Consider the following 15077-nt stretch of genomic DNA (forward strand, 5'->3'; position numbering starts at 1 on the left):
TAACTTAAGAGTTTGACTTAGAAGTGTAGAGATCAGATTTAGAGACAAGACTTAAGCGCATGATTAAAGGTGTAACCAAAAGGCATGGCTTAGAAGTGAGAGATATAAAAGGCAGAGGCAGACAGAGATCAGAGAATCAGACAGAGGAGACAGAGAAGCAGACACTTAGAGGAAGAGAGACTGAAGAATAAACGGGATTGAACCACACTCTGTCTGGTCTCCATTCTTTGAGTCTGTCCTCACTCTCTATTGCTGAACCCCGACCCACGGACCGGAGCGGCAGCTAGGACCGGGATACAGTGGCCTCCAAACACGGGGCAGCCCGGGCCTCAACATTTTGCTCAGGCCGCAACATTTTTTGGCCACCTGAACGTGGGGCTAGTGCGGTTCTCAACAGAGATACAGATGGCAAGAGGCACGTGCAAAAACATAAACATCAGCAATCAGGGTACTTGGCATCATTAGAACCTAGTTCTCCCACATTAGAAAGTCCTGAATTCCACATATCACTGGGAAAGCAAGATTCATATTTAAAATCACTTCTAATGATGATGATAGAGGACTTTAAGAAGGACATAAATAACACTCTCAAAGAATTTGAGGAGAACACGGGTAAACAGGTAGAAGCCCTTATAGAGGAAACACAAAAATCCCTTAAAGAATTATAAGAGAACACAACCAAAGTGGTGAAGGAATTGAACAAAACCATCCAGTACATAAAAATGAAAGTAAAAACAAAGAATTCTCAAAGGGAGACTACCCTGAAGATAGAAAACCTAGGAAAGAAATCAGGAGTCATAGACACAATCATCACCAACAGAATACAAGAGATAGAAGAGAGGATCTCAGGTAAAGAAGATACCATAAAAAAACATTGACACAACAGTCAAAGAAAATGCAAAATGCAAAAAGTTCTTAACAGAAAACATCCAGGAAATCCAGGACACAATGAGAAGACCAAACCTAAGGATAATAGGTATAGATGAGAGTGAAGATTCCCAACTTAAAGGGCCAATAAATATCTTCAACAAAATTATAGAAGAAAACTTCCCTAATCTAAAGAACATGATGGCCATAAACATACAAGAAGCCTATAGAATGCCAAAAAGACTAGACCAGAAAAGAAATACCTCCTGTCACATAATAATCAAAACACCAAGTGCACAAAACAAAGAAAGAATATTAAATGCAGTAAGGGAGAAAGGCCAAGTAACATATAAAGGCAGACCTATCAGAATTACACCAGACTTCTCACCAGATACTATAAACGCTAGAAGATGCTGGGCAGATGTCATACAGACCCTAAGAGAACACAAATGCCAGCCCAGGCTACTATACCCAGCAAATCTCTCAATTACCATAGATGGAGAAACCAAGATATTCCACGACAAAACCAAATTTACACAATATCTTTCCACAAACCCAGCACTACAAAGGATAATAGTGGGAAAGCTCCAATACAAGGAGGGAAATTATACCCTGGAAAGAGCAAGAAAGTAATCCTCTTCCAACAAATCCAAAAGAAGATAGCCACACAAAGCTAATTCCACTACTAATAACAAAAATAATAGAAATCACTGTTCCTTAATACTTCTTAACATCAATGGACTCAATTCCCCAATTAAAAGACATAGGCTAATGGACTGGATACATAAACAGAACCCAGCATTTTGCTGCATACAGGAAACCCACCTCAGTGACAAAGACAGACTCTACCTTAGAGTAAAAGGCTGGAAAACAATTTTTCAAGCTAATGGTCTTAAGAAAAAAGCTGGAGTAATCACTCTAAAATCTCCACCCCAAGAACACAAAGGGAGGGATGACTCATGGTTCCACCTGTATAGGTAGTTGAGGATGGCCTTGTCAGGCATCAGGGAAGTGGAGGGCCTTGGTCCCTGAAAGTTTGGATTCCCTAGTGTTGGGGAATTCGAGAGCAGGGAGGCAGTAATGGAAGGATGGTGGGAGCATACCCACATTGTAATAGAAAGAGGGGGGATGGGGTAAGGAGTTTTGGAGGGGAACGGGAGAGGAGATATCATTGAAAGGTAAATAAATAAAATATCCAATTTAAAAAACAGATAATGGGTCTGGCAATTGTAGTTGAGCAGTTGAGACTTTTTGTCAACAATTTATTATGGAGATTTCATATAATCCTCAAGGACAAGGTATTGTGGGAGAGACCCATGGAACTTAAAAAGATTGGTTAGACATACTGTTGCTGAGACAAAGAATGATGCTGATCTGTGAGCTTGCTGAGTACCCTGACAAGGGTGACTAGGGAATTGTATTGGACATACGTTGCTGACCCACCTTTGCTTGACTATATCCCAGATGGAACAAGCTGCCTTGCCTCAAGTTTTTAGACCTTGTCGGATAGAGAATCAAAAAGAGAAGTTATGTCTCTTGTATTCTTCTTAAAGGTTCCCAGCTATTAGGACTCAATCATGTACTGGTCTAGAAATCAATCCAATGTGGGACATATCAGTCTACTTTTAGAAGACTGGATCTGGACTTTGTCAGAGACATATTTGGAAGCTAGCTGTAGCTCATTATGATGTTAGCATAACAAGAGATAATGTTGGAACAGGATCTGGATTTCAAACAAGGGTTAGTGCATGTTTTAAGGCTCTTTGAATTGTCAAGCTAAAATTGGTTTTCTCTCTTCTACAGCATTTATTGTAAGTTGCATTGACTGTATAATTTCCAATTGTGTTAGTGTGTTGAAATCTGGCATGTCTGTTATAAGGGTCTATCAACCAGCTTTTGTCTTACTGCCCTGAGTATTAGAAAACCTTGATTTTCTGAAAAAAGCTTGAAAGTGCTGGAAGAAATGAGGTAGGCTTTAAGCAGAAGCAAGAGGGTAGCAGGCTTGATTATTGCTGGTATAACAGCTTTAATTCCATTAATTGCTAGTACCACTGCTTCTGCAGTAGCATTGACACAACGAGTTAAGACAACTATTTTTGTTAACCATCTAGCAAAAAATGTTACTAATGTATTGAGCATACAAAAGGATTTATACAAGTATCTGGAACAATGAATGATGCTCTATAACCCATACAAATTATCTGAAGGAGGTTCAGGGTTTAAGAGTTAGGAGCCATCCCAAGTGTCATGACAAATATTATTGGAGTAGTGTTACTTTTGAAATTCACAATGGTTGTCATTATAATTAGAAAAAAGTTTAAAGAAACCAGTAGGATATTTGGCATTTTCCTAACACCTCTCTGGGTATGTTAACTTTGCATAGTGAGATTATGAATGTAAAGAATGGTGCTCAGTTGATCTTTGATGCTGCAGATAATGCCGATAAAATTATCCATGGCCTGAGTTCAGTACTTTCATTTTGGACAAACCTCAGGAATGGCATATAATAACTTGATCAGGCTAGCCTTTCTTGTCCTGGGAATACTTTTATTCCTGCTCATCATATTAAATCTTATCTTTAACAACATCAGTATGTTGGCAGCCAAAGTACATGGCTTAAACCTGAAAATGGACCCCCAGACAAAGTTATTAAATTAACAGGCTGGCAAGCCAAGGACAGGTAAGATTCTGCACAAAGCCTTACCAACCTAAGACAGAAGTACATTGCCTTTGATAATGCATATTCCATGATGGGTAATAAAGGCATTCTTGTCAGAACGACCTAAGACAGGCTCAGTCTTGTTAATGAAATAAAAAGGGGGAGAGTTGGAGAGCCTTTGGGGCTGCTTAGCAAGAAGCTGACATGGGCCAATGGCAAAGAAAGGGGTTGCTTGACAGGAATATGACATTGGCCAAGGACAAGGAAGTAGGCTTCAAGCAGGAATCTGACATTAGACTAGAAGAAAAAAGTAATTTCAGGTACGAATCTAAATCTTAGGCAACAACATAGAAGTAATCTCAGGCAGGAATCTAAATATTAGGCTAGAACAAAAAAGTAATTTCAGACATGAAACTAAATTTTAGGCTAGAACAAGGAAGTAGGCTTCAAACATGAAAATGACCTTGGGCTAGGACAGGGAAGTAGGCTCATATACTTTGGTCATCCTGATAAGCTTCTAGAAACAGTGATCACCTGAGTGTTCAAGTAATTGGGTTTTATGCCCTGCTTTTCCTTTGACTATTTGTGTTTATTGTACTGCTTGTTCCTTGACCATTTGAATCTATTGTATTGCTAGACCCTCAACCTAGAACTGACCTTATTACATGCATGTAATCAAAATGGTATAAAAGCATAAAGGAAGAGGGGGTATAGGATAGGGAAGGGAAATGGGGAAAGGGAATGACATCTGTACTGTAAATAAAAAGTATTCAATAAAAAATTTAAAAAGAGGATAAGGAAGAGTTGTAAGCCTAAGTCCAGTCTTGATTAAACCTTTAAAAAGAAAATAATTTAAAAACAAAGCCATTGTAAGAATCTGTTCTCAGTCATATGCCACCAAGTAAAACCTTCAGTACCAGGAATAAGTTACTTCTTGAGTCCCTGGCCACAGGGATTCCATAAACTCTCCCCTCAAAGGCTATTGGTTAGTCTCCACAACCTTATGTTAAGTCCATATTGCTAAAGACACTATTTACTTATGTCCTCAAACATGGAAAAATAGAGCTGGGGCCTAGCGAGAAGCTTTACCTCTCTAGAGCAGCCTTCATGATGTGGAAGGTGGGAGGTACTGTGTATGCTAGTAGAGGGGAAAAGTAATCATGAATATCGCCAAGCCTCAAGCACTGCAACCTACAGCAGAGACCTGCCTGCAAAGTATACTTTACAATAATGGCATGAATGTTATGGGAGTAACCAACCACTTTTTTTTTTTTTTTAAGTTTTAAGGCCCACTCTTATATGGAACTCATACCTGACACTGCTAAAGTGCTCAAGAACCTGTGGCTCTGTAACAATCGAATACTACTGTTATTCTGCTAAAGGAAGAAAGCAATAAAATGACTTTTAATGAGATAATACTATACCCGTAGATCAGTGCATCACTCAACCCTCACCAGAGATATTTCTTCTTCCAGTAAATGTATGTCTCTAAAACAGAGACCCACAGCTGGACAGTGTTCAGAGAGTCTTGCAAAGAAACACTTTGGAGCAGTCAGCCTTTTGTGGTATGTCCTCCTCAAATCCCTTTCTTCAAGGATCAGGGATCTATGTAAAAGGGAAGGCAGAAAGATTATAAGAGCAAGAAGTCATCAATGGTTCCAAGGAGACAGTCTTCCAGACAAACCAGGACTGATAAACATATGAACTCATAGAGATTGTAACAGCACACATAACCTGCAACGGTTTCAAACCAGAAAAAAATTTCTAGCATGGAGAAGGCAATTGAACACAGAATCCTACCCTAACTAAGAAGCTAGTTGTAACTGATACCTACGGAGAAACGAAAAATCAGAGTTTTTTCCCAATGGAATATGTAGAGAGTGGTGTTATTTTCTTAATTGGTTCTTGATTGTGTCAATAAAAAGGCTGAAGCCAGTTAATTGCTGGGCAAAAAGAAAAAGGTGGGAACTTCCGGGTCCCAGAAAGTAAAGAAGGGAGCAGGGAGATGAGAGAAGATTCAGACCAGGCTTTGGGACAAGTTGGAAACTGCAGTCATATAGATCTTGGGACACCTAGGGTTTGTAGCCTCCCCAGCAGGTAGGGGGTCAAGGGGGTTCAAGGGAGCTAGTTAATAGGATAAGGGCAGGAAATTCTTCGCTTAGCCATTGAGTTATTTGGCTAGTTTTAAAATAATAAAACTATCTAGTGTTTTCCAGCTGCAGAGCTAAGGTGGGCAGGAGGAGAAAGAGGGCAGCCAGGATGGTTGTTGGCAACTTGGTGAAGCTAGCCAGAATGGGATCCGGGAGTAATCGCAGCAAACAGGAAAAATGGCCAGGTGGCCATTGGCATTGCTGAGTGAGTCTGCCTGTGAATGATCTTGGAGTCTAGCTGAGAGCACAGCCCTGGGAAGGTGGTAGAGTGTGTTATGCCCAGTTCTCAGGAACTCCAGAGGAACGCCAGAAATTGCAAGTCTGATGTAAAAAGCAAAGAGCCTTTATTTTTTAGAGTCAAACTTGGTTCGCAAGCCTTGCCACTGAGCAGGTTAGGGATGGGATGCCCACATCCAGGGGCTCACAGTATATATACGCACATATGCAAAAGCAGGGATCTTCGAACTTTGGGGTTACATGATTGGGGAGGTGACAAGAGAAAGCCATCCTTTCATACAGTGGGGTGGAACTGTGCACCTGGGAGGGGACCTTTCTGACCTGGGAAGTAACTTTATGGTGCTAACAGGAACTAGTGTATTTTTACAAACTGGTCACAGCTGTTTGGAAACACTTAACTGTCCTTTTCTCATGGTCCAAGAGTGGGCCTCTTATCATTTCAAGGATGTTTTGTCCTTATTCCCTTCAAAAGCAGGAGCCATCTGCACCGGAGAAATGTTGGTTATGTACCAAGGAGAATGTCAGCCTCAGTGACACAGAGGCTAGGGTATGTTGCTTTTTGTCTGTTCCCAAAGCTGGCATCTGCCACCGCCCGCCCCGAGGGGGTTGTTAGGGGGAAGGGAGTGCCACCATGAAAAGGGGAATTGCAATATTCTGGCACCAGACTGGGCCCTCTCTGTTTGCCGTCTCCAGAAGGCTGGAGGTAGTATGCTGGGAAAGGGGGAAGGGGAGATCTTAACTGTGCAATCGGTGGGAAAGTGCAGAGGCAGGTTTCCTGCATCTCTTTATGTGTTTTTTAAAATTACATGCAACAGGAGTATCACTGGATATAATAACCATACCCCATGCCCAGTAGTAGTTGGACAACATAAAACTGACTTCATCTTTTGTTTTGTTTTTTTCTTAATGGAGGGGGTTTACTTTGTTTTGTTTTTGTTTCTTTTTTGTTTTGAATTTCATTGTGATTTTTTATTTCTTTGGAGGGAGAGAGGAAGAGAGGGAGGAAGGGGAAGGAAGAGAGAGAGAGAACATGAAGTTGGGTGGGTGGAGAAGTAGAGACAGTCTGGGAGGAGCTGGGAGCTGGGGAAGGGAAAGCAACACGACCAAAATATGTTCTATGAAAAAAAAATTAATTAAAAAAAAGTTTTGTCTAAAAATGCCTGTTCAGTTTTTATGGATGAAACTCTACCCTTTACTTGATTGTATGGAATGTTATGATAGGACATAGTAATATCGGTGGTCTGGTATAGAAATGGTGGGGAGACAAAAATATACAAGTGAGATAAACTCAGTATTTTAATAAAGTGGTAATAAAGAAAGTAATTAACTCTGAGTAGTTTCTCTTGGAACATCATCAATTAATAAATATTATTGATACTACCTAAATGTTAAAGAGTCTATGCCATGTTTGAAGGACTTAAACGATTAGCATTTGTGAATAATCCACATGAAACAGCTATAGGTGAAAATAGCTTTAGAGAAGCTAAGAATCACTTTTCAGCCACAGCAGTCATCTTCCAGTAACTCAAATGATAGACACAAAGAATAGAGGCAGTCGCTAAATGTTCTCTAGACATTTTAGGAAATATGGACTTGCTTCTTTGGCCACATACATATGAATCATACAAAAAGAATGATATTGTAGATATCAAGGGAATGGGCACTGTTTAAAAAGGAATGGCTCAGAAGTGTTGCCACGGCAAAACTGGAAGAGTTTGCAAAGTTATTCAGCGTGCTGTAGGCATCAGTAAACAAACAAGTTAAAGGCAATATTCTTGTCAAGAGAACTAATATGTGGATTGAGCCTATTCAGCACCCTAAGAAAGTGGGAGGAGTACGAAGAGGAGGAGTAAGGAGAGGAGGAGGAGAAGGAGAAGAGGAGCTAGGTGATGAGAGAGAAAGAGAGAGGGGGGCAAAACATGGAGGCAGATGTTCACATGTCTCCGACAGTCAAAGGCAGTTGATATATCTAGATTGATATTGACCATTACCAAACTTATAAAGCCTTTGATTAACATAAAAAATTGTATAAAAGCAAAAAGGAGAAGGGGGTATGGGATAGGGCTTTTCTAGGGAAGGAAAATGGGGAAAGGGAATGGCATCTGAAATGTAAATAAAATATCCAATAAAAAATAAATTTAAAAAAAAAATTTATATGTTACAAAAAAAAAAAAAAGCACTCTAAGAGCCAAATCAGCTTCCTGAAATGGGTAAAAAAAAATGAGAAGAAAAAAGGAATCCAAAGAGAAAATATACCTGGGTTTAGCTGAAACACCACCCTGCTCTACGCCCCCCCCCCAAAATACTTTGTTAGAACTAATAGAAGGAGCCTAAAAAAAATCATCTCCCTGATTTCTTATATATAAACATTTAGGAAATTTTTATGGCACCCAAATAAACTATACATGTGAGCTTCCTTTCAAATATAAAGATGCCAGAAATATATACTGCTACTTGAAGGATTGTGAAAGATTAAAAAAAAAAAGGATTATCAGTGTGTGTGTGTGTGTGTGTGTGTGTGTGTGTGTCTGTCTGTCTATCTGTAGGCTAGAAGATAACTATATGGAATTTGTTCTCCCCTTCCACATTTATGTGTAATTCTGGGCTTGAGCTCAAGTCACTTGGCTTGCACAGCAAACACCTTTACCTGCTAATCCATCTCACCAGTTCAGAAGACAAGTCCTTAAAAAAATTAGTTTATAATCTAATTTATAATAATTAATAATTAATTTATAATAAGCAGCCAAGAGATTGAAAAAAAAAGCTAGAGAATGAAAATGATCATAGAGCTCATGAAGAAATGCTGGATGTAGTGGTGTGCTTATAATTCCAGCACTGGGGAGGTGGATACAAGAGGATCCCTGAAGCTTGATGGTCTGCCAGTCTAAGCTAACTGGTAAGCTCCAGGCCAATGAAAGAGCCTTTCTCAAAGGAAGGTGGAATTCCTAAGGGTGACACATGAGGTTATCTTCTGGTTATCATACACATGTGCCTGGAAATGCATTTACACCCCTCCATAGACACACAGACACACATGAACATGCACAATCACACACACACACACACACACACACACACACATAAAGCAAGAATGGAGCTGTCATGGAATGAGGCATTGTCAAGCTGTGATGCTTAATCTTCACTGTCAACTTGATTAGATGGAGAATCAACTAGGAAACAATGCCTGGTCAGGTCTGTGAGAGTATTTCCAAAGATGTTTAATTGAGAAGAGAATATACCTTTTAACTCTGAGTAGTATACCAAAGGAGAAAGCTAGTTGAATACCAGAAAACAAAAAGAAAACTAAAAAACAAAACACACACACACAGACACACAACAACAACAAAAGCCCAAACTGAGTACTTACTAAAGTAATGGACTTACTTTATGAAATCAGAAAGTAGAAAAGTATATGGAGCACAAAGTACAAGTATCCCCTTTCCCTGGGAAGCTGCTTTCAACTAGAAGAATGGAATGCTTTCTAGAAGTAGAAGGAGGAGGAGGAGGAGGAGGAGGAGGAGGAGGAGGAGGAGGAGGAGGAGGAGAACCCACCACCAACAAACTGAAAATAAAACAGCAGAAATAAAGAAATTTAATATAACACAGTTATATGAAGAATAGCAGTAAAATTACATAATACATTAGAAACTAAAAACAAAGATATTAGACAAATACAGAGCCAAAAAAGGAAGCAATAATTTTAATCAAGCAAAAACTATTAACCACACAGGAAGCCCATTTTATGTTAATAATGGATAAAAATAAAATGCTTATTGTCTTGAAGTTAGTGCCAAACTGTCATAACACCAAAATATGTGAAAATCACAGATTAGGTGGCTCAGCTGAAAAAAGTGTTTGCCTGTGTTTGATCTTCGGGTCCCACATCATAGAAGGAAAGAAGTCACACCCAAAAGTTATCTTCTGACCTCCTTATGTGCACACTGGCATACCCTTCACTCCCATCCCCACTAAATAAATGAAGATGCTTTTTTAAGTATATGAAGAAAAATTACTAGATATTGTACTGGTCAACATTCATCAGATCTATTAGTAAGCATTAGCTGCATCACTAAAACAAGATACCCGAGATAAAATACAATAAAAAAAAAAAAGTGTGGTTTATTTAGCTCACAATTTAGGAGACTTAACTCCAGAATCGGGGGATTGTATTTGTTTGGAATTCTGGTAAGGGTGGTACACCATGGCAGGTGTAGGTAATGTCAGGGGGAGGGGGGATGAGAACAAACCACTCATATCACAAGCAAAGAAACAGAAGAAAACAAGACCAAAGTACCATTCAAGGGCATACTCCAAGTAACCTATGGATTTCCAAAAGGGTCCTACCCTTTAAAGGACCACAGTGGCCCTTAATAGCCTAGAGTCTATTGCATGGACCATTGGAGCATAGACTATATAGCATAAGATAAACGTATAGGGGTGTGTGTGTGTGTGTGTGTGTGTGTGTGTGAATGAGAGAGGTAATAGGTGAAGGATTGATATATAGATATGTGCACAGACACATAGAGTATAGGCAGGAGACAGAGAGACATAAAGAGTGATTAAGATTTTAAGGAATTACCCCTGATGCCACTGTTGGAAATGGCAAGTCTGAAATCTCTAAGGCTGGTGAACATGCTAGAAATGAATAAAAGCTGCTGTTGCAGTTTTTCACTCTAAATCCTACAGATTAAGCTGGTTAGCAGTTCAGGAAGGGGTTCTTTGGTGGTGTGGTCTTTTTTTTTTTTTTTTTTTTTTTATTTTGTGTGTGTGTTTTTTAACATGTATGTATATATGCATGTATGTGCAACTGTGGGCCTGTGTGTGTGTGTGGTATGTCATATGAATGTAAAGGTCAAAGGACAACTCTTGGGAGTTAGTTCTTGCTCTTTTGAGGCAGGGTCTATCTTGTTTCTGTCACTGCATACTCTAGGATAGCTGGCCCACCAGCTTCAGGTAATTCTCCTGTCTCTGCCTCTCATCCTATTATTAGGAGTGTTGGAATCTTCCCCGTCCCCCAATTCCATGAAACAACTTTTTAAAAACATCTTCCCATAAGACCTACCATTGTTTAAGTGTTTCCCCAGCCAGAAGGGTTCATATCACAGTTTTAATTGGCCTCCTAACTTGGTTGGTGTTTGTTTGTTTGTTTGTTTGTTTGACACAGCATTGCTCTGTTTCACTCTGGCTGTCCTGGAACTCATTCTGTTGGCCAGGCAAGCCTCAAACTCAGACATCTGTCTGCCTTTCCCTCCTAAGTGCTGGGATTAATGGTGTGTACCACCACAGCCTGGCCCTGATGGGCATCTTAATAAGAAAAAAACTTGAACACGGACATACACAGAAGGAAGATGGATGTGGACACATAAGAACAATGGCCATGTGATGAAGCAGAAAGTGGAGTAATGAATTAAACAAAGGAATGTGTGCCAGTGTCCCTAGTGACAAGGAACAGACAAGGAAAGACCCATACAAGTTTCACAGGAAGTGTGACCCTGCCAACATCCTCATTTAGGACTTTTGGCCTCAGGACTGTGAGAAAATAAATTACTGCTGTTTTGAGGCACACTTTTTGCACACTTTTCTTTGGTATGTTGCTATAGCATTTCCTAGGAATATAGTATAAAGCCCCATATCCTTATATAGAATATTCTGGTATAGAATTTTAATATCCTCATATCCTGATAAAGAATCAACTGTTATACATCCACACTATGGAGCACAATATGAGTGACTCTTACACACATTATACTGAATGAAAGTCACTCTTCAGAGACTACATCCACATGGTTCCATTTATAAGACATTTAGTTCAAAGAAAATCTACAGTGAAGGAAAAGGTCACAGTTTGCTAGAGGCTAGCTTCTGCTGACTACAGAAAAGAAGGAGGGAAATGGTTTTTGAGGCATAGAACTGCTTGGTAACTTGGTAACAGTTGTGGTTGTCTCTAGATCTATGCTTGTGTTACAACTCCTAGCACAGTATATCCTCAAAGAGTTCATTTCCTGGGATATTTAAGATTCTGAAAATGGGCACACACACTTACACCCAAATCATTTTTTTTCCAATAATACATGTAAGGAAATTTCCTGTCTTGGTTCCTGCCAGAAAAGTTACGTGATTGGGATTCTGCCACATTCAGCCACTGAGTTCTGTGAACCATTCTACTTTATAGAGTTTTGGGTTTGGTGGTGGTGTTTGGTTGGTTAGTTTTATTTTTGAGTAATATATTAAACATCAGGTCCTCAAGAGGCCCTTGGAGACACCCCCACCCCCAGCTGCCTCTCAATGGGACATTAGAATTTTTCCCAGATCATGTCCTATGGTTTCTTCAACGAATGCATAAATCCAATCTAGAAAATAAGAGTTAGGTCACTGGAGTTAAAAGGCCAGATAGGGATGGGCCTTTTAGACAGAGATTTTCTGAGGCCTTGCAGAGCCTGGTGTGAAGGCTTGGAAGCATTTATCCAGTAGCTTATTACTGACTTGAGGTGTCATGATGTCAAAGGCTCTGACTTTGAGGTGGAGTGGAAAGAGAATTTATTTTCAGGGTAGTCAGCCCAGGCAGGGCTCAGGATCCCTTCTTCTGTAAGCACATGGTGCTATTGGCAGGTCTGTTTAAGCTGAGCAGCACCTCTTGCTGGCCCCACCCCCCCTCATTCTTACCTCACAGCTAGTCCACTACCATCTTAACTACTTCCCTTCTCCCCAGCCCCCCCATTTTAGATCCACCCTACCTCCCACCTCTACACACTCCTACCTCATCATTCCACTGCTCCCCTCCCCCACCTTCTATTACCTCCCTGAACTCCTACCTCATAATCCAACCTTCTCTTCGGCCTTCCTTCCCTAGCTCCCCACCTGAACGTAACTATACTTTACACAGTCCTCCCACCCTTACTCTTTCCCACCTCAGCAGACCCTTACCTCACAATCTCAGCCCTCTTCTCCCACTCCCCAGAACCTTAAGTCTCACCCCTGACATTTCTACCTTCCCACACCTCGCCTAACATCTCTAGCCCCCCCCCAGATACAATGCCCTCCCGACTCTCTACCTTACACCTACATCCACATCTTTCCCCATTCCCTGACCTATATATCATGTCCACTCCCACCCCTGCCTTCTGCCAGGTCCCAGCAGTCTGACCTGTTCCTTAAGAGGTAAGAAACATTTCACCATCTTTCATTTACTAAATTTTATTTCTTGAAAATAAGACTTAGAAACACTTCATCATTTTGCATTCAACTTTATTTGGAGATATGATAATATCAAATTCCAATCCTTTCCCCTATCCTACGACATCCACAAGGTCTTTTTTTCCTTTTCTTTCAACCAACCAGAGGTCCAAGGTCATTGTTTTTGTCTTGATGTAGGATCCAATCAGGGGAAGGGATGGGTGGCTTACATTAGCTCCATTAAATAGGCCTCCTTTTCATAGATGTTAGGAATCAGACCCATAGGAGAGTAGATCATGTGAACAGTATTCCTACTAAACAGCTTGAACTCGTAATGAATCAGTTGTTCCCAAAAGCCATTGTTGGGGCGGATGATGGGGCGGCAGGACTTGGTCCATGTGTGCGCATCCAGCAGGGTCATGGTGTGGTATTTCATGAGATAGGCAAGGCAGAGTGCTGCTGAGCGGCTCACTCCTGCGGCACAGTGCAACAGCGTGCGGCCATTCCTCATTTCCACGCCGTGGATGTGGTCAGCTATGGGGTCGAAAAAGTCGTAGAGGTAAGAATCAGGAGCATCGCTCACCGGCACGTGCACGTACTGAATGTCATCGAAGAATGTGTTCACTACTTCGACGGAGGCATTGATGACCGTGGTGATGTGGTTGTTGGACAAGGTGAGCTTGTCGTTAGCTACTGCAGAGTTACTAATAAAAAGACTGGTAGTTATTTGAGAGAGACCATAGATGTTATCCTGTTGGATAGCTTGAGACGTAAGGATACAAGATGCTGTTGTCATCACGGTGACAGGTCAGCTCTGCACAAGATTCCTGACCACTAGCCTCTGCAACTTTGGGAAAGCAGCTGCTCTTCTGGTCTCAGGCAAAGGTATGAGGGAGAGGTCAGTAACCTTCCTCTGTCCTCCTCTACTACCCATGTGTCATAATGATTACCAGTCTGTCTCTCTCCTCCAGATGTCACAATCCGCAAAGGCACAAAGCTCAAGCCTCTAGGGCAAAGCTAGCTGGGTGGTTACAGCCACCTTCACCTCTCTCTCTCTCTCTCTCTCACTTTCTCTCAGTTCTTTTCCCCTTTGCTCTTTCTTCTTTCCCTTTTCCTCTCTCTCTCTCTCTCTCTCTCTCTCTCTCTCTCTCTCTCTCTCTCTCTCTCTCTCTCTCTTTCTCTCTCTCTTTATCTCTTTCTTTCTTTCTTCTTTCTTCCCCTCCTCCTTCCATCCCTTCTTTCTTTCCCCCTCCTCTTGTTTCTCCTCCTCCTCTTCTTTTTTGTGGTTGTTTGTTTATACTTGAGACAAGATTTCAACATTGTAGCTCAGTGTGTCCTCAGCCTCCCTAGGGTTTGGGATTACCAGCCTGCTGTATCATGCAGTCTCCAATGATTTTCTTCATAATTTATAGTTTATTTATTTTTGAGATAGGGTCTCAGGTAACCTGAGGTGATCATGAACTCATTAGTAGCCAGATGCTCTTGAACTTCTGTTTCTTCTGTCTCTACATTCTGAAAACTGGGATTACAGGTCTGCACCCATTTATGCAGTTCTGGAGATTGAATTCAGGGCCTTGAATTGCAAAATAAGCACTCTACCAACTCAGCTATATCGCCAGCCTTAGTCATTTAAGAAAACAGAAAACACTGAACTTTGTTTTGTTTTGCCTTTTAAAATGTTCTATTATACCATATCTGATATATATTTTAGTTATTCTACCACACTGAACAAAACACCTAAGAAGGCTTCTAATTCATTACTACTAAAGAACAGAGTTTATACTTTCCCTACACACAGTAGTCTCATATTTGAAGTCGCAACAGCCTTTGGCTCATGTAATGTGCTAATTGCTACAAAACTGCAGCAAGATAAGGAGTAGTTGCTGCTTTGGCTCTTCATGGCCCATTGTAACCACAGAATTTTGTTCCTGTCTTCAAACACGTTAGAGATGCTTGTAAGGAAGCATGCTAACCAATTTCTAGCCTTTTAT

At 40.7% G+C, this 15077-nt stretch overlaps 1 protein-coding gene across 1 annotated transcript; it reads right to left on the reverse strand.

Moving 5' to 3' along the window:
• Positions 1–13159: 13159 nt before the first annotated feature.
• Positions 13160–14163, reverse strand: Dusp21 (dual specificity phosphatase 21). Its single transcript, XM_034486333.2, has one exon. The coding sequence runs from the start codon at positions 13880–13882 to the stop codon at positions 13313–13315; it is 570 nt and encodes a 189-aa protein (XP_034342224.1). The 5' UTR covers positions 13883–14163; the 3' UTR covers positions 13160–13312.
• Between the last annotated feature and the right edge of the window lie 914 nt (positions 14164–15077).

This window comes from Arvicanthis niloticus, chromosome X (genome assembly GCF_011762505.2).
Source record: "Arvicanthis niloticus isolate mArvNil1 chromosome X, mArvNil1.pat.X, whole genome shotgun sequence".
Taxonomy (NCBI): Eukaryota; Metazoa; Chordata; class Mammalia; order Rodentia; family Muridae; genus Arvicanthis; species Arvicanthis niloticus.

Bases quoted from the DNA above. Each gene is read 5' to 3' on its own strand.
- Dusp21 (XM_034486333.2), bottom strand. From the start codon at position 13,882: ATGACAACAGCATCTTGTATCCTTACGTCTCAAGCTATCCAACAGGAT.